The sequence below is a fragment of the Squalius cephalus genome (assembly GCF_949319135.1).
Source record: "Squalius cephalus genome assembly, chromosome: 12".
NCBI lineage: Eukaryota > Metazoa > Chordata > Actinopteri > Cypriniformes > Leuciscidae > Squalius > Squalius cephalus.
The window spans coordinates 33,243,804-33,263,703 of record NC_137133.1 but is presented as its reverse complement, the minus strand read 5'-3'; the positions used below and the strand labels follow the sequence as shown (position 1 = coordinate 33,263,703).

General features: G+C 46.7%; 2 protein-coding genes and 1 long non-coding RNA gene across 3 annotated transcripts in view; all 3 read left to right on the top strand.

Annotated features, from left to right (window-relative positions):
- LOC307168678 overlaps window positions 1–19,900 on the top strand; it is a 380,672-nt gene that overhangs the window by 164,213 nt on the left and 196,559 nt on the right. The window lies entirely within an intron of this gene.
- On the top strand, window positions 6,047–7,057 carry LOC307168665 (trace amine-associated receptor 1-like; the record flags this gene model as incomplete). The annotated part of the gene is made up of 2 exons (XM_079888816.1): window positions 6,047–6,374; window positions 6,447–7,057. 2 exons carry the CDS (start codon window positions 6,047–6,049, stop codon window positions 7,055–7,057), a joined length of 939 nt encoding a protein of 312 aa, XP_079744942.1.
- On the top strand, window positions 16,597–17,604 carry LOC307168585 (trace amine-associated receptor 1-like; the record flags this gene model as incomplete). The annotated part of the gene is made up of 2 exons (XM_079888701.1): window positions 16,597–16,921; window positions 16,994–17,604. The coding sequence occupies 2 exons, from the start codon at window positions 16,597–16,599 to the stop codon at window positions 17,602–17,604; spliced, it is 936 nt and encodes a 311-aa protein (XP_079744827.1).

Genomic DNA, 19,900 nt, shown 5'->3' with positions numbered 1-19,900 from the left:
CGCCCAAGATGCTCCAGGTGGGACTCGAAATCGGGAGAGTAAGTGATGATGTCGTCCAGATAGACAAGGGTGGTATCCATCACTTGGCTGCCCAAGCAGCGCTGCATCAGCCGCTGGAATGTAGCGGGGGCGTTGCAGAGGCCGAACGGCATCCGGTCCCACTCATAGAGACCGAAAGGGGTGGTAAATGCCGTCTTCTCCCGGTCCCGCTCGTCCATCTGCACCTGCCAATAGCCGCTGGCCAAGTCGAGGGTGGAGTACCAGGCAGCTTGAGTAAGGCTCGTCAAAGAATCTTCCACTCGGGGCAGCGGGAAAGCATCCCTCTTGGTTACCTGGTTCAACCGACGGTAATCTACACAAAACCTCCAAGACCCTGTCTTCTTGCGGACTAGCACTATCGGTGCGGCCCAAGGGCTGCTGCTCTCACGAATAATCCCTCTGTCGAGCATTCCTCGCAACAGAGTGCGGATCTCAGTGTACAGGGTCGGGGGTACAGGTCGGTAGCGCTCTCGGCTCGGCGCGGCATCCCCGGTTGGAATCTGGTGTTTCACTACATCGGTGCGACCATAGTCTTCCTCGTGAGTGGAAAACAGGTGCTGCCACTTCCTCAAGAATTCATGAAGTTGTCCCACTTGCTCTTCCCGCAGTCCGTCGCCTCGCAACGACTCTCCCCTCAAGTGAGCCGGCAGTCCTCCGGTCTCCTCCACTCTGGGACCGGCCCGGGCTAAGGCCACTTCGACCACCGTGGGACCCACCCGCTGGAAGTTAACTTCATCCTGCTCACAAACCTGCTGCGGCTTTACTGAGGTCACCCGGGCCAAGCATTGACGATGATACAGGTGAATAAGGAAGGGACTCGTGTTCCTAACTCTCACCGAGACTCGGCCTCCCTGAACAGTTGCCAGTCCTCGAGCCACCTCCACCTTGGGACCCTCTTCATGGGGTTCCACCATAACCCATTCTTGCGGAGTATAACGTCGAGGGGGCAGTCTGGCCCAGATTACAGCCTCACTCTGAGCGGGGATCAACAGGGCGTAACGACAGGCCACTCTTCCTGTACTCTCCCGATCGTGCTGTTGTTCGGCCAGACATATCCGGCGGCAATCGGCTCGGATGCGATCCCACTCCCGACTGGCTGGGGTTACGGTTGCTTGCGCCGGTCCGCTCCGGAATAGCTCCTCCCAGCACTCCGAGATGACATTCATCCCAATCAAGGCCCGATGGGACCCCAGACACGGGTCTCGGACAACTACTACCCCCTTCTGAGGCACTACAACTCCATGGATCTTCAAATCAGTCACGAGGTACCCCACATACGGTATGTCCAGCCCGTTGGCCCCACGTAGCGTCAACCAGGGGGCTTCGGCAGGAGGCCTACCATTGGTGCCAAAAAGCTCATAGGCCAGACTTTCAGCAAATAAGGTCACTTGGGATCCAGTGTCCAAGAGACAGTGTATTTCTTGACCATTAACTTGGGCCACCACCACCGGACAACGGCCTATCAAATGATTCTGAGAGGATGCAGAAGGAGAGGGGTCTGATAAGGGGGTCCCGACCACTTGACCCACAGTGGCCGGAGACTCTAAAAACCCCCTCGTGATGCTCGTCTAGCGGAACACTGGCGAAAGTAGTGCCCAGGCTCTCCACAGCCATTACAGATGGGCCGCCCCTGTTCGTCCCACCGGAATCGGGAGCCCACTGGCCGGGGAGGACGGCGTTCCGAAGGGCGACTCCCATCAGAATAAGCCCGCTCTCGGGAGTGAAAAGATGGCGGTGGGCGCTCTCGACGGAGCTCTTCTATGACGGACTTGGACAACTCGGACATTTGTTCCCGAACATCTCGCTTCAACTCTTCCCGAAGGGCCTGCTTCCAATCGGGTGCCGGAGGGGCCGGGAGGGGGTCAACAACATTGGCAGCTAGGCAGCTGGGAGCTTCCACATGCTCCGCCTGGTCACGCTCGAGGGCCAGGGCTTCTCGTCTCAGCTCCTCAAAGGTTAAGTCTGGTTCTCTCCTAAGCTGCACCCGCAAGCTCTGGCGTACGGGACCCTCTCGCAGCCCTAACAAGAATTGATCTCGCAGTAACACCTCCTCGCCCCCCAGGCCATGGTCCTGTCTCCCCGTGAGTCGAGAATACTGCTCCCGCAGTTGCAAGGCAAAGGCCCGCACAGATTGCCGAGGACCTTGGCGAGAATTGAAGAACTTCGTCCTCAGAACAGCTACCGGGGTGGTATCTCCATACTGCCCCGTGAGAAAGTCGAAAATGGCCTGGATCGTCGCTCGGTTGGCTTCCGGTGCTGCCTGAACTTCTCTTCTCGCCTCCCCTTCCAGGGAATTCAAAACAAACTGGACCTTCTGTAGGGCACTCAACCCTTGGAGCCCCGCCAGATATTCCACCTGGGTCTTCCACAGGGACAAACTTACTTCAGACCCCGGACCTCCATACCTCGGGGCCCATGGAGCACCCATGAAAATTGGCATGACGGGTTGCCGATTCCCAGGCTCTTCCCCCTCCGCCATCTCGGCCTCTGACCGCTCAACTCAAGGTGAATCCTGCCGACTACGCCAAATGTCTGTCACAGGTCGGGGTGGGCCAAACCAGACTGCCCCCACCCCTAACCCACTATCACCCAGAGGAGCGTATCAAAGGAGGAGGCAGGAGGCAGGAGTAAAAGGAATAACAACTTTATTTTGTATTAAAAGCAATTAAGAAGTCCTAGTCTAAAATTCCTTGTCCTCTCCTTCCCAGGGACCCAGAGCAGCACCGCCGCGGGTATGAACCGGCGAGACTCCCAGTGGGAGAGCGTTGGACAGGTGAGTATCACAGGTGAGTAAAGAGAACGGAGATCCCTTCCTTCACAGACTGGCGTCAGACTCACAGTGGGAGAGCGTTGGACAGGTGAGTATCACAGGTGAGTAGAGAGAACAGAGATCACTTCCTTCACAGACTGGCGTCAGACTCACAGTGGGAGAGCATTGGGCAGGTGAATATCACAAGTGAGTAGAGAGAACAGAGATCACTTCCTTCACAGACTGGCGTCAAACTCACAGTGGGAGAGCGTTGGACAGGTGAGTACCACAGGTGAGTAGAGAGAATGGAGATCACTTCCTTCACAGACTGGCGTCAAACTCACAGTGGGAGAGCATTTGGCAGGTGAATACCACAAGTGAGCAGAGAGAACGGAGATCACTTCCTTCACAGACTGGCGTCAGACTCACAGTGGGAGAGCGTTGGACAGGTGAGTATCACAGGTGAGTAGAGAGAATGGAGATCACTTCCTTCACAGACTGGCGTCAGACTCACAGTGGGAGAGCGTTGGACAGGTGAGTATCACAGGTGAGTGGAGAGAACAGAGATCACTTCCTTCACAGACTGGCGTCAGACTCACCGTCGCAGGCTGAACGGGGCCTCTCTAGGACAGACAGAATCAACCTCAACAGCAGTATACAGTTCTCACGTGTGTTGCAGGGAACAGATAACTTCGCACCATGCAGGTAGACTTAGGGCTGCAGCAGACTCACAGTCGCAGGCTGAACGGGGCTTCTCTAGGACAGACAGAATCAACTTCAACAGCAGTGTACAATTCTCACGTGCGTTGCAGGGGACAGATAACTTCACACCATGCAGGTAGGCTTAGGGCTGCAGCAGACTCACAGTCGCAGGCTGAGCGGGGCTTCTCTAGGACAGACAGAATCAACTTCAACAGCAGTATACAGTTCTCACGTGTGTTGCAGGGGACAGATAACTTCACACCATGCAGGTAGGCTTAGGGCTGCAGCAGACTCACAGTCGCAGGCTGAACGGGGCTTCTCTAGGACAGACAGAATCAACTTCAACAGCAGTGTACAATTCTCACGTGTGTTGCAGGGGACAGATAACTTCACACCATGCAGGTAGGTTTAGGGCTGCAGCAGACTCACAGTCGCAGGCTGAACGGGACTTCTCTAGGACAGACAGAATCAACTTCAACAGCAGTGTACAATTCTCACGTGTGTTGCAGGGGACAGATAACTTCACACCATGCAGGTAGGTTTAGGGCTGCAGCAGACTCACAGTCGCAGGCTGAACGGGGCTTCTCTAGGACAGACAGAATCAACTTCAACAGCAGTGTACAATTCTCACGTGTGTTGCAGGGGACAGATAACTTCACACCATGCGGGTAGGTTTAGGGCTGCAGCAGACTCACAGTCGCAGGCTGAACGGGGCTTCTCTAGGACAGACAGAATCAACTTCAACAGCAGTGTACAGTTCTCAAATGGGGTGATGTTATCTCGCAGAGGTTCTTCTTTCTAAACACCGCACATAGATGTAAGCAATCTCACTCAGCTCTCACGGTAAATAGTAGATTCCCAGGGCACATGGGCAGTTGCGGGGCAATAACAGGTATTCTTCCACACACACACACTGCAATCCAACTCTAAACATGTATTCGTGAGGGGAAACGTCAATTTACACACTGCAATTCCACTCTTCTAGTGCGCATAAGGCCAGCACTCACCCACAGATCCTGGTCTACCGGACTTATGATCGCCAGGGGCGGGCAGAACACTCGAGAGATTGGTCTTCACGGTCACAGACGGACTTCACTCCGCTGGACTCCAATCGGGGAGAGGAGATGAGGAAATCAACAGGAATCAATATTTCACTCGGTGCAAGGTGTACACATGATCCAAGCACTTCAATCCAATACCCAATTTAGTGTAGAACACATGCAGTTATGAGATTCAGTTTGATAACTACTCATCTCTCTCTTCCCCAGCTCAGTCAGCGAATTTCATTCCTCTTGACCGTCCCCGAGTCCTCTCAAATAACACTCCTTTTCCTTCAAGACAACCCCTCAACTGCAGTTCCATAAACGAATCCCCACGGGAGAGGAGCCACCAACGATCAGGGGGAAGAACAATCCAGACCAACGGGGCAGAAGAACAGCGCAACACCACACAGCACAACACAGCCTTCTCTTCCTTGTGTGTTTTTATCCTGTCAAGAAGCGGGAGTGGTCTCAATCAAACACTCAGCGTGAAGCCCCTACACCTGTCACCAATCTGCCATTTAGTTGTCATGACGACAAACACTCATACAGGTCCGGGGATGGTGTTACGCTGAAAACGTCCCGACGGGAACAATTCTCCAGAGGGGAATTGTTCCGGGGCTGTTTGTCACCCCGTGACATCATCAACAGACACATCAAAACTGTTTGTTTGTAGCAAAGCATTTTTATCGAGAAGTGATTGTGAATGTCGTTTAAAAACCTTTATAATGATAATTGTTAGCTTATCCATAATGCGAGATGGGCGCTACAGTTCAGAGAATCTGATCTGTCGGACGTCAATTCATCCACTTCTCTTGAAATACATAAAAGTTAGTGACCGGCGAAGTTGGAGAAGAATAGAATAAACTTTATAGTTACTTACACAATGTGTTTCTGATATGAATAATACACATCACCAATTTATATTTGAAAGGATTGATATATATATATGGGGGGGGGGGGGGGGGGGGGGGGGGGGGGGGGGCGATGCTTTCTGTGTTACAGACAATGACAACAGGTGTAAGGCTAATTAGAGAAAGCACTGCATTTTTTCTTCTTTCTTTTGTCCATCATAGAGATAAGGCCATCCAATTGGTGCAAAAAGGGATGTACTATTGGGATTTTGCTTTACTATAAATCTGGTCTCTCAGACTCCATAAGGTGCCTTTGCCACTTGAAAAAAAGAGGTACGGGTCTGGATGGTAAAGTCATGCTATACTGAACTTTGTTTGCAGATAAATATAAAGTAATCTGTGATCATTATTTCATCAAAACAAATTTACAGTTTAGATTTTCTCTTGTTTTTGTTTTGTTTTTTTGAATATGCCTTAACTGATTTTATTGTACATTTGCTATTTGTGTGCAATTAGAAAACCAATTTAAAAGCTTATGTCATTATGATTACAGTAGTATAGGACAACAGTAATATTTGAAATACACAATAAGCTTAAATGTTTGCTAGTGTCGGCAGCTAACCTTTTTCTTTACTACAGATCGGTGAATCAGAATTGTGTAAATGGATGCGCAAATCAACATCAGCCAATATGGAATCCTGGAAAAGCCTTTTCTTTGTTATGAGCTTAGTAACACGTCTTGTCAGAAGTTTGTCTATCCTTTGGAAACTCGAATATTACTCTACATCCTTTTTAGTGTCTCGTCAATTGTCACAATCATGGGAAACCTGTTGGTGATCATAACGGTCATTCGTTTCAAGCAGCTTCACACACCAACTAACTACCTCATCCTGTCGCTGGCCGTGGCCGATCTGCTTGTAGGAGGAGTTGTGATGCCTCCCAGCATGCTGCGCTCCATCGAGACGTGCTGGTATCTGGGAGATTTGTTCTGTAAAATACACAGCAGTCTTGATGTGACTTTGTGCACTGCATCAATTTTAAACCTCTGTATCATTTCTTTAGACAGATACTATGCCATATGTTACCCCTTTCAATATCACAGTAAAATGACATCACTGGCCACATTAGTTATGATTATTATCAGCTGGACTGTTTCAGCTGCTCTGGGGTTTGGCATGATCTTCATGGAGCTGAATATTCTTGGCATTGTAGATTTTTACTATGAGAACATATATTGTGATGGAGGCTGCTTTGTGTTTCAGAGTAAAGCTGGAGCTAGTGTATTCTCATTAATTTGTTTTTATGCTCCCGCTTTTGTCATGCTCTGCATGTATCTGAAAATCTTACATGTGGCTAAACGGCAGGTGCAGGCCATTCAGAGTGTGAATTCTGAATTAAAAAAAGAAGGAAAAGCCACTAAGACTTTAGCCATCATCATGGGGGCGTTTCTGACTTTCTGGATTCCCTTTTTTCTTTGTAATCTTATAGATCCCTACATTGGATATTCTGTACCTCCACTGCTGTTTGACTTGTTCCTGTGGGTCGGCTACTATAATTCTACATGTAATCCCATAGTGTACGCCTTCTTTTACACCTGGTTCAGAAATGCATTCAGAATCATTCTATCCAAAAGAGTATTTCAGACTAATTCTTCAAGAACAATGCTGCTGTAATAATGAAACACTTATAAAAATGCATTTCTTGATGTTTCACTTTTTGAGTAGGCCTAGTACATATTGCAATTTAACTGAACCTTTCTCAGAGGAGTGCAAAACAAATCTGTTTTCTAAGACTCTAGTATGTGATTGTGTCTGCATATGAGTGCTGGATGTCTTTGCATTCAGGGCTCTTCTGAGTCCACCAGTGTTGATCTTTGGCCCTCTCATGGACCCTTATGAATTAAATTCTAATAAAGTGTGTAAAAACTGCATGGTCAGTGCTAGAATAATAATTAATAGCATATAAACTGACCTGTACACATATTTCTAAATGACTGTGCATTTTATATCATTTTTTTATTAACAAATTCAACATGACAGAAGCACCAAGTACATATTTCAGAAAATAATTTTTAAGATGTTAGATGTACAAAACGTGTTTACTAAGGTATTAGTAATATACTTATTGTAGTTTGTCAACTGTAACTATTTCAGGTTATTTAAAACCAAATAATATACTGTATTTCACAAAGATATTTTTTTTAAATAATTTGAGTTTCAACTTGCTCAACTAGTTTATTTTGGGGGGTGTTTACGTGATTAGGTATAATTTCTTGAATGCAGTGGTTCTCAAATCTATTTCTACAAGCCCATCGCTATCTGACATCCAGCCAAGTTAGTACAGCACTCAACTATTGAGCTGTTGAGTTGAATCAGCATGATAGATAAGGGAGATTTCCTATAGGAATGCAATGAGAACCACTGCTTTAATTAATCTGCTGTTACAACAACTCAGACAACACATGCAAATAAACAGTCAATCCACAAAAGGAGTGCCATTTGTGTACCCAACATTTAATGAAGTGCACTAATTACGTATTTTGCAAGCTTAATATATTCATCCAAAAACTAATTACAAATGTATCATAGTAAAGAAAAATGCTACAGTTATTGTGACAAGGAATGTAGTTTTAAGAGTTTTAAGGCCGGAATGGTGTTTAAACATCATATCTGCAGTTTAAAGAGTTTAAAAAGATAGCGTCTATCTGAAACTTTGCTCCGAAATTTCGATCACCGCAGTCAGCGTTCAATGTGCCCCGCCGAGAACAGCCTTATCTCGGCAAGTCCTTCTCACTTTTGCCATGGGCTCTGATGTCTTGGACATGAGATATAACTCGTTATAAGTTATAACACAGATATATAACACACAGAAACTGTGTGTTAGTGGTGGGGATTTTTCAACGAATACAGTGGAGGTTGCATTCTTACACCAGTAGGGTGACAAGGGACTATCTGTATAGTGTTAGTAGACCATTCAGTCAATTAAAAAATGCTGATTTATTCAGGAATAAAACAAGGTTTTAAAAAAGGAAATTGCTTGAAGTTTGCACACCAGACACCACTTACGAGGCTCAATCAACAAGCAACATGCCACGGGGCAATGCTGTAGCTGACACTTCATTTAATAGAGATCAGTGCATTGGCACAAATTTATGACTTGACCTTGAGAGTGAAAGCTTTAAAGGGGTTCGCAAACCAGACGAGAAGCGTAGCGCTAAATTCGACAACTGTCCGCGGCGCCCAGCTCGGACTCAGGAGCTGTTCAAAATCCTGCCGCGTTGCAGAGCACCACTAAGGGGATCACACCGGACGAGAAGTGCAGTGCTGCGCCACACTGTGTCTTTAAAATTTGAACACATTGGCTGTGTCATAAGTCGCCCCCTATACCCTTAAATAAGGCAGTATTTGAGGGGACAGCGATTTGTAATGGTGTCCAAAAACATAGTGGACGTTATCGAGTGTACTCATTCAATTCCACAATGCACCACAATACTGTAACTGCTAAAGAATACCCATGCACTGTGAGGGTCATGCTGAATGAATTCCCACATCTCGCCAGAAGATGGTGTCTGTGTCACGGTTCATGGATTCATTGACTCTCTCTCGCTATGTGTGTGCGTGTTGAGTGAATGGGCGCGGCTCATCAGCTGGCTCGTTATCCACTGATGAGCCGATCAGGAGAGGTTCTCCTGGGTCTGTGCGATTGTTTCTCCTGTTTCCAGTCCTGTTTCTACGACGCTTCACCGAGGATCTTCGTTTCCACGTGGATCTGCATTCCGCCCACTGAGTCCCTGCGTTACCGAGTCTGCCCGAGTTTGCCTGAGGATCGTCTGCCTGAGTTTGCCTGAGGATCGTCTGCCACTCTGAGTTTGCCTGAGGATCATCTGTTTATTCTACACTGAGCTCACATGAGAATTATCTGCTATTTCTACACTGAGTGATTCCTGTGAATGCTGCCTGTCAAATTGATCCTCTTGTCTTCTCTTTTTGACTATAATAAATACTTATTCACTTACATCTGAATCCTTGACTATTTTCCAACGCACCCATGACAGAACCATCTGACCAACTTCTCATGGATTCAGCGAGTGATCCCGGAATTGAGCAGATGTTCGCCGGAAACCACGCCCTGATGGATCACCAGGGCGAACAGATCGGAGCTTCGGGACGGGCGATACAGGCTTTGGTAACGCAGGTGTCCGAGCTCACCTCTCAAATTCAACGCCGGAGAGCTCCCACTGCGCCAGCACCGCCCCCGCCTGTTCCCCAAGGGATTTTCCATCAACCAGAGCCGCGCACCCTCGCACCAGAGCCGCGCATCCCAGCACCAGAGAGGTATTCAGGCGAACCCAATCTTTGCAGAACATTTCTAACCAAGTGCTCAATTTACTTCTCGCTTCAACCTGTGACATTTGCTTCTGAGGAGTCGAGGGTAGCCCTGGTGATGACACTACTTTCTGGTCGCGCGGCTCAGTGGGGAACAGTGGTGTGGCAGAACAAACATCAGTGCTGCTCCTCGTTCCAGGCACTCGAGCTAGAGATGACCCGAGTGTTCGACCGTGCCGTTGCTGGATGCGAGGCGGCCCGCCAACTCGCCGACCTTCGCCAGGACCAACAGTCAGTCTCTGACTATTCCATAGAGTTCCGGACATTGGCGGCCGAGTGCAAATGGAACGAGGAGGCGCAGTGGGACATGTTCCTGCATGGGTTGGCTGACCGCGTTCAGAGGGAAATTTATACCTTGGAGCTACCCAAGACACTGGATGGACTGATCGAGCTAGCATTACGGGTCGATGCACGTCTTCAACAGAGAGAGAGCCGACCGTACCGGATGCCTGCGGCCGATTTCACCATGAGTTCCAGTACCCGGAGTATGAACGCGGTCAGCCCCTCTAACGATCCTGAACCCATGCAGGTAGGTCGAGCTCGGCTTTCCCGGGAGGAGAGAGAACACCGCCGCTCGAGGGGTCTATGTCTCTACTGCGGGGAGCCCGGCCATTTCATCAACACCTGTCCTTTAAAAGGCCAAGCCCGGCGGTAGGACGGCGGCTACTGTCGGACGGGCTCTCCATGATCGGACCCTCGAGCGCCACCCTCCTCCCGGTTAGACTCCAGTGGGCGGAACACTCCTTCAGCTGCCAAGCGTTGGTGGATTCGGGAGCGGAGGGAAACCTTATGGACTTCTCACTGGCACGTAAACTTTACCTCCCCATCACTGCTTTAGAGAACACTATCACCATCAACGCACTCAATGGGCAAGAACTCCCGGGTATTACTCACTCCACTGGACTTATCACACTGATCACCTCGGGGAATCACACTGACTTCACTCTACCTCACGCAGTCACCCCACGCTCCTATTGTCCTGGGTCACCCGTGGTTGGTGAAGCACGGACCCAGGATAGAGTGGGGTCAAAACTCTGTTTCAGCTTGGAGTGATGACTGTTATGCCTCATGTCTTTCGTCTGCCGTTCCGTCTGTTTCTCGTTCTGTGTTGCAGGAGGAGTCAGTGAATCTGTCTAACGTGCCGCCGGAGTACCGCGACCTGAAGGAGGTGTTCAGTAAGTCTCGGGCTGCTTCTCTCCCTCCTCATCATCCCTATGACTGTGCTATAGATTTACTGCCAGGTACGTCTCCGCCTAAGGGCAAGTTATATTCACTTTCTGCTCCAGAAAGGGAGGCTATGGAGAAATATATTTCTGATTCTCTAGCTACTGGGTTCATCCGCCCTTCCTCTTCTCCAGCGGGGGCGGGATTCTTTTTTGTGGGGAAGAAGGATGGTTCTCTGCGACCTTGTATTGATTACCGGGGGTTGAACAACATCACGGTTAAGAATACTTATCCTTTGCCGTTGATGTCTTCAGCTTTCGAGAGGTTGCAGGGAGCATCTATCTTCACAAAATTGTATTTACGTAATGCATATCATTTGGTTCGCATCAGGAAGAGGGATGAGTGGAAGACCGCTTTCAATACCCCCAGGGGTCACTTTGAATATTCGGTTATGCCATTCGGTTTATCGAACTCCCCAGCGGTCTTCCAGGCACTCGTCAATGACGTGTTGAGAGACATGGTTGATCAGTTCATATATGTTTACCAGGATGACATATTGATTTTTTCTTCGTCTCTCCAGGAGCACGTTCAACACGTCAGACGAGTGCTTCAGAGGTTGCTAGAGAATGGGCTTTTTGTCATGCACAGTCTGTTCCTTTCCTAGGGTACATCATTTCGTCTGAGGGAGTACGCATGGATCCAGAGAAGGTTAAGGCTGTGGTGGAGTGGCCAAGTCCAGATTCCCGTAAGGCCCTACAGAGGTTTCTGGGGTTCGCCAACTTCTACCGGCGTTTCATTCGCAATTTCAGCCAACTAGCCGCACCTCTGACCGCCTTGACCTCCCCCAGAACTGCGTTCCGGTGGTCAGACACAGCTTTATCGTCTGGACCGATCACAAGAACCTGGAATATATCAGAACCGCCAAAAGATTGAACTCCAGGCAGGCTCGGTGGGCACTTTTTTTCGGACGTTTTGATTTTTCTCTCTCGTACCGCCCGGGTTCCAAAAACATCAAACCCGATTCTTTGTCGCGTATTTTTGACCGTTCCGAACGCCCGTCTACTCCCGAGTGCATTTTACCCGAGACCCTATTTGTCTCCACACTCACATGGGAGGTCGAATCGAAGGTCAAGACGGCCTTAGAAGGGGTAACGCCCCCGCCCGGTTGCCCACCGAATCGTTTATTTGTGCCGGAGGGATTACGGTCAGACGTTATTCAGTGGGGGCATTGTTCCAACGTAGCTTGCCATCCAGGAGTTAATCGCACCAGTTTTATGGTCAAGCAACGATTCTGGTGGCCACTTATGGCACGCGACATTCACAGTTTTGTTTTGGCTTGCTCTGTCTTTGCCACTGGTAAGACTTCCAATCGACCCCCAGATGGGTTACTCCAACCGCTGCCTGTCCCTTCGAGACCCTGGTCCCACATTGCGCTAGATTTTATCACCGCCCTCCCACCCTCTCAAGGGTACACGGTAGTTTTGACCGTGGTGGACCGATTCTCGAAGGCGGCTCACTTTATTCCCTTGCCCAAATTACCCTCATCCAAGGAGACAGCGGTGACCGTTGTAGATCACGTCTTTCGCTTACATGGCCTCCCGATAGACGTGGTTTCCGACAGAGGACCCCAATTTGTGTCCAAATTTTGGCGAGAGTTTTGTAGATTACTGGGAGCGACCGTTAGTCTGTCCTCAGGGTTTCACCCCCAGAGCAATGGCCAGACCGAGAGAGCCAACCAGGATTTGGAGAGAATGTTGAGTTGTTTGCCTGCCAGGAATCCTTCCTCTTGGAGCCAACATATCTCTATGGTGGAGTACGCCCACAATGCATTACCAGTGTCATCTACGGGCCTATCTCCGTTTGAATGTAGTTTAGGTTACCAGCCACCAATTTTTCCCAGTCTGGAATCTGAAGTCGCGGTCCCCTCCGCTCACGCGTTCGTCCAGAGGTGTCACCGCACATGGACCAGAGCCCGTGAGACTCTGCTCCAAGTGGGGGCGCGCACCAAGGCTAAGGCCGATCATCACCGGTCGAGGCCACCCGTATACGTCGCTGGTCAAAAAGTGTGGCTTTCTACTAAGAACATTCCTCTCCGTTCCGTCTCTAATAAGTTAGCTCCTAAATTTATTGGCCCGTTCACTATCACCAAGATTATTAGTCCGGTGACAGTCCGCCTCAACCTTCCTCTAGCGTACAAGAGAATTCATCCCGCCTTTCATGTCTCCAAAATTAAACCTGTCTTTCGATCGCATCTTAATCCGCCTGCTCCGGTTCCCCACCCGCCGCGACTCGTAGATGGGGAGCCTACTTATTCGGTTAACCGTATCCTGGACTCGAGACGGAGGGGACACGGATTCCAGTACTTGGTGGACTGGGGAGGTTACGGTCCGGAGGAGAGAAGTTGGGTTCCTGCCAGGGACATTCTGGATCACTCCCTTATCGATGATTACAATCGACAGGTAAGGGTGTCTGGGAACGCCAGGCGGCGTTCCTAGGAGGGGGGGTACTGTCACGGTTCATGGATTCATTGACTCTCTCTCGCTATGTGTGTGCGTGTTGAGTGAATGGGCGCGGCTCATCAGCTGGCTCGTTATCCACTGATGAGCCGATCAGCGCCAGCTGTTCTGAATGAGGATGTCCTATATATTGTTTGCTCACTCGTCTTGTCTTTTTCAGATGGTTGTGGAGGTTCTCCTGGGTCTGTGCGATTGTTTCTCCTGTTTCCAGTCCTGTTTCTACGACGCTTCACCAAGGATCTTCGTTTCCACGTGGATCTGCATTCCGCCCACTGAGTCCCTGCGTTACCGAGTTTGCCTGAGGATCGTCTGCCCGAGTTTGCCTGAGGATTGTCTGCCACTCTGAGTTTGCCTGAGGATCATCTGTTTATTCTACACTGAGCTCACATGAGAATTATCTGCTATTTCTACACTGAGTGATTCCTGTGAATGCTGCCTGTCAAATTGAGCCTCTTGTCTTCTCTTTTTGACTATAATAAATACTTATTCACTCGCATCTGAATCCTTGACTATTTTCCAACGCACCCATGACAGTCTGAAGATGAATCATCCATCCATTTTCCAACCACTGGTCCTTTTTAATTGATTAAGAAATTGTTTAATTAAGGTTTATGAATGCTAGTTTCCATGACAGCATTCTAGATAAATATTTTCATTACTACTGGAGCTGCCAAGTTTCAAATGATTATTAAACAGCAAGCACAAACTATGCAAACGCAGCAGCCCTACTGGCGCAGTCCAAATTCGTTTACTCATTTTCATTCACTCCTTCAAGTGGACAAATTTAGTGAAGTAATGTTGGGAATAGTGAATATGTATGGGTGCGCTTTCGAACGCAGCTATTGTTTTCTATGCGTGTACGGGCACCAGCAGCCCCACTTTGCATCTGTCCGTGGTGCCCAGATACGACTCAGGATGCTGTTCAAAATCCTGCCACTAACATAGTTTTCGATTAAATTACATTAAATTTGTATCAAATCGTCATAAATGTACATTCTGACTTCACCCTGTGCTGCAAGATACATTACATTTATTTTTTACAGTTATTTTACAGCTTGAATAAAGTCTAGACATGTAGGAAAAGTGTATCGTAGGTTTAATAGACGTAATCCTTTCTAATCTTTCATTTAGCTCTGTTTTGCCATTTTTCCCATACTAACCTGAGTGCGAAATATACTGTCATGATGACATTCACTGGCGTGTGCTTCCTACTGGAGGTAACTAACAGGTCACAACGGTCACAACACACTACTGCTTTAATAGAGGAGCAATAAAGGACAAAACACTCAATGAAGTTGGGAAATACCCTGAATTAACCGGAATCTTTAATTCAGTTCACGTATGACCGCCCTATGCCTGAGGTAAAATGTTCAGTGACTGAGAATAGCAAGCAACCAACGATTGTGATTTAACTGTACAATGTACAGTCATATAACGTACAGTACAGACATTATCTTAATTTCATAATGTCCTTAAACATAACAATATTATTGACTTCCACAACTGACAGTAGGTTGTGCGATACCTGGCTGTGAGTTGTCCTACATGGCATGCGCTTCTCGGCCAGTTTCTGACCGCCTTTACTCAAATACAGTAATAACTTCACTAAAGCAGTCCAAGCCATCACTGCTAGTTCCAAAGTGACATTTAGAATAAGTAACGGAGGCGTGTCATGTGTCCGCCTGTTGTTTAACTATAAATTGCAGCTTTGAATCAGTGGCGGAAGAAAGTAGTTCCACACACAATGTTTCAAAGACTGTGATTGCGCGTTTAATTTTTATATTTTCATTTTTTTAAATGTACGTTCAAAACACTATGCTTTGTATTATATTACCGTTGCATCAAATTACAAGAAACAATTTAACGCTCCTGTGAGGTTGTTTTTTTAATACAGCGGCTGGTCAAATTCTCTGACTGCCGTTATCAATCTCTCTATATTTTTTTCCTCTTTTTTAAGTTGTGAAAACACTATTGTGGTCTTTTTCTTTTGCTATTTGAGAAGGATTTTAAAGACACCGTGCTTGTTAAGTTATATAGGCTACTTATGCCGTCGAAATTCGAACTATATAAGCAATATCACACTCGCAATCCTGCGATATGGCTCCAAGCAGATAAAACAGTGTTTAGTATTTTTTCTACTATTTACAAGAAAGTGGCATTGTTGACTCATTAATGCTTTTTGCATTTCTTTTTGAAATGTTCCACCACAATAAATTCAGTGTGAAATATCATAGCACGCACTAACCACTAGCTAAGTTCACTGATCTTATGAATATCTTTAAATCATTTTGTAGCCTACCTGATTTTTCTGGGTACAAGTAAAATAGTATTTCTTTATGTAGTTTAGATTTTGCCTGAAATCATAATAAAATATAGTTAATGGCAGACATAGCAACAGCCACCATTTCTGATAAGGTGGAACTAAGTATTATGGTGGATGTTTCTAAAAAATGAAGGCTGCTTTGGGTGCTGTTGTTGTTGCTGCTATTTTACAGGTACACATAAAAAAGTGTATTGTAAACTATGATGTATAAAATCCTTTAAATTCTAAATTTCTAAATAGCAACATGCATGGCAGTCCTTTCATGGAATGACTCCTATCAGAAGGTAATTCTTTTTAGTGAATTAACTTTTCTTTTCAGAATAAAAAGCTGTTTAATTGAAATGCTGTTTCAGGGCCTTGTTGATCTTTTGAAAGGCATTTTATTGACTGTTGGGAAGACTATGTTACCTTGGAAGCTCAAATGTGTGATTTGACAGGAGGGAGGTTGTTATGAAACTCTTGTGCTATAAATGTGCAGCACTCAAAATGTCCTTCATGATGTAGTTTTGGTTTATAGAAGGAAAGGTAAGAACATGGATGAGAGTCTGTGAAACAGATTTCATGTAAATGAACTGTATTTATAATTGAATAACTCATACGATTTCAGTATTATATTTATTCTCCTATATTGGTAATTTAAGTGGCACAGAAACAAAGTGGTTTTAAAGTAGGTTATTTATTTTTAAAACAACATGGTTTTCTTGACTTTATGCAGACATTTTATGTTCTAAATTTTATGTAATGATCATAACATTATTGAACTTTATGTTGCAGGCTGAAATTAAGTTTTCCCTTGTTTTAAACAGAGAAGCTGAATTGTGTAAATGGACGTAATAATCAGCAGCCAAAACGGAATCCTGGAAAAGCCTTTTCTTTGTTATGAGTTTAGTAACACGTCTTGTCCAAAGTTTGTCTATCCTTTGGAAACTCGAATATTACTCTACATCCTTTTTAGTGTCTCGTCGATTGTCACAATCATAGGAAACATGTTGGTGATCATAACGGTCATTCATTTCAAGCAGCTTCACACACCAACTAACTACCTCATCCTGTCGCTGGCCGTGGCCGATCTGCTTGTAGGAGGAGTTGTGATGCCTCCCAGCATGCTGCGCTCCATCGAGACGTGCTGGTATCTGGGAGATTTGTTCTGTAAAATACACGGCAGTCTTGATGTGACTTTGTGCACCGTGTCTATTTTAAACCTCTGTATCATTTCTTTAGACAGATATTATGCCATATGTTACCCCTTTCAATATCACAGTAAAATGACATCACTGGCCACACTGGTTATGATTATTATCAGCTGGACTGTTTCAGCTACTCTAGGGTTTGGCATGATCTTCATGAAGCTGAATATTCTTGGCATTGAAGATTTTTACTATGAGAACATTAAATGTGATGGAAGTTGCACATTGTTTCAGAGCAGAGCATCAGCTACCGCAATGTCATTGGCCTGTTTTTACGTTCCCGCTTTTGTCATGCTCTGCATGTATCTGAAAATCTTACATGTGGCTAAACGGCAGGTGCAGGCCATTCAGAGTGTGAATTCTGAATTAAAAAAAGAAGGAAAAGCCACTAAGACTTTAGCCATCATCATGGGTGTGTTTCTGACTTTCTGGACACCTTTTTTCCTTTGTAATGTTATCGATCCCTTCATTGGATATTCTGTACCTCCACTGCTGTTTGACATGTTCTTTTGGGTCGGATATTATAATTCTACATGTAATCCCATAGTGTACGCCTTCTTTTACAGCTGGTTCAGACATGCATTCAGAATCATTCTATCCAAAGCAATATTTCAGACGAATTCTTCAAGAACAACACTGATGTAATAATGAAACAGATCATATGCAAATTCATCTCTTGATATCTTTTTTTCTGATTGGTACATTATGCAATTTTCTTTTATTGAATTTTCTATGAGATTCTTAACTGAACTTTTATACTTAAAGAAATGCAAAACTAATGTCTATTAAGAAAACCAATCTTTAAACCGAGTTCCCTTTCGTAAAGGGAACTCCCGCTGCATCGATACTCGATACTTTGGGGAATGCCCTCGGCATGACGCGTCTGAAGTCTGTAATGGAACTATTCCAATCTCGATTGGTGCTCGTCACTCGTGACGTTGCATGTGACGGTGATCCGGAAGCTATAAAAGGACAACGGAACATAGCCGCATCAGCTTTCTGTCTTCAGCAAGCGTTCTGTGTGACTGTATGTCTTATTTGGTGTTGTCTGTCTATTTCAATATATATATGGCGAATGTAGAGAAACAACTCAGACGGTGTGCGTCCCCTTGCCCACGCTATTTGAGCGAGGATGACACGCACTCGTTCTGTGTTGTTTGTCTGGGAGTGGAGCATGCACGTTCAGTGCTCGAGGGCGCTGTCTGTGCAAACTGTTTTCAGTTATCTATGAAAGAGCTCCGCTCCCGTTTGAGCTTGTTCGATCAATTAGATCAGGCTCGCGTTCCTACTGCATCAGGTCCCGCGTCTGTTGAGGCAGCGCGCTGCTTGTATGCATGGGATTCGCACGTGGGGCTGGCATATAATACTGAGACGGTTGCGACCCTTTCTCAGTGTTTATTAACCAGCTCCACTGGTCTCGCGCACGGTTCGGAAGCCCGCGCTGCGGCTTCTTCCGACCGTGTTAAAGACACAGCGTTTGATTTATCTGGCTCCGAGGAGTTAGATATTATCAACACTGAATCATGTGAATATGGGGATTCGCCACCCCATATTCCTATTATTGAGGAGTTGCTGGAGGTTGTGGCCAGGGCAGTGGTTAAATTAAATGTTGAATGGCCATATAATAAGCAGGAAGCGACTAAGAAAAATAAAATGGATGAGCGCTTCCTGCAGACCCAGTCACAATCTTTGTGTCAGAGCCTTCCCTTTTTCACTGATCTCCATATTGAGGTATCGAGATCGTGGAAAAATCCATGTTCATCTCAATTATTTTCCCCCCATGTATATATTTACTCATCTATTAGGGAATATAATGAGAATGGTTATGGGGTGATGCCCCGGGTTGAGGAATATTTTGCGAAATATTTTCTCCCCGACATTGCGTCACCCCTGATAGCTCAGACACTTCCCTCCAAATCTCGTATATCGAATTTGTTAGGGAAAGCATATATGGCGGTGGGTCGAGCCGGTGCATGCCTACACACGATGGGGTTATTACAGGCATACCAGGCCGACCTCCTCAAAGAGGTGGATGATAACTGGGAGGTCTCACTCAACGGTATTACTGAATTTCGTAGAGTAGCTGACTTATCTCTCCGTATTATTAAGGAGACGGCTCGTGCTATTGGCCGTTCTATGGCAGCAATAGTCGTCACAGAGAGACATTTATGGCTTAATCGCTTGGGGATCGAGGAGAAAGACAGGGCTTTCCTTCTCGATGCCCCCCTTTCACCTTCTGGCCTCTTTGGCGACGCGGCAAGAACCGTTGTCGAAAGGTTTCAGGAGGCAGAGCGACAATCAGCTATCCCCAGTTGTCAATCCAGGTCTCATGGGGTTGCTGCCAGGGGGCAGCCTCATGAGACAGCCGCCAGTTCCTCATATTTTGAGAAGGTTTCCTCTCGTGCCCCCCCGTATAAGGCTTGGGGCCAGAAGAGACATTCTCGTATGAAGCCCTCTATATCGAGGACAGGTCTGAGGACTGTCTCTCGGGCTAAGATGGCTTCAACTAAGAGGTCTTGTCGTAACACGCAGACCCTTATGGCCGTTCCCCCAGGAGAGCGAGTACAGAAGGAGTCTCGCTCCCTTATACAGCCCTTAGGAAATCGATGTTTACTTCCCGCCGCCGATGGCGCTTCGGGACACATCGGCTTTCAGCGAACACAAATCGCAGTATCTGCCCGGAAACGTTGCGGCCCTGTCGAGTTCGCCGCCTCTCAGGAGGTCTGTAGAGAGCATATTTCGGTTAGTTCCTGCCAGTTAGCTGCTTCAGGTCACCGAAACCATTTGAACATTTTTAGCCAAGGCCAGTCTCGAGGGACTGGTCCCCATAATAGCATATTTAGACACCCCGAGGGGTCTTCAAAATATAGCCTGGAGGGTCCTGCTTACAGTAGAGCTAATATAAAAATATTATCTACTAAGGGTGGTTCACATGTCTGCC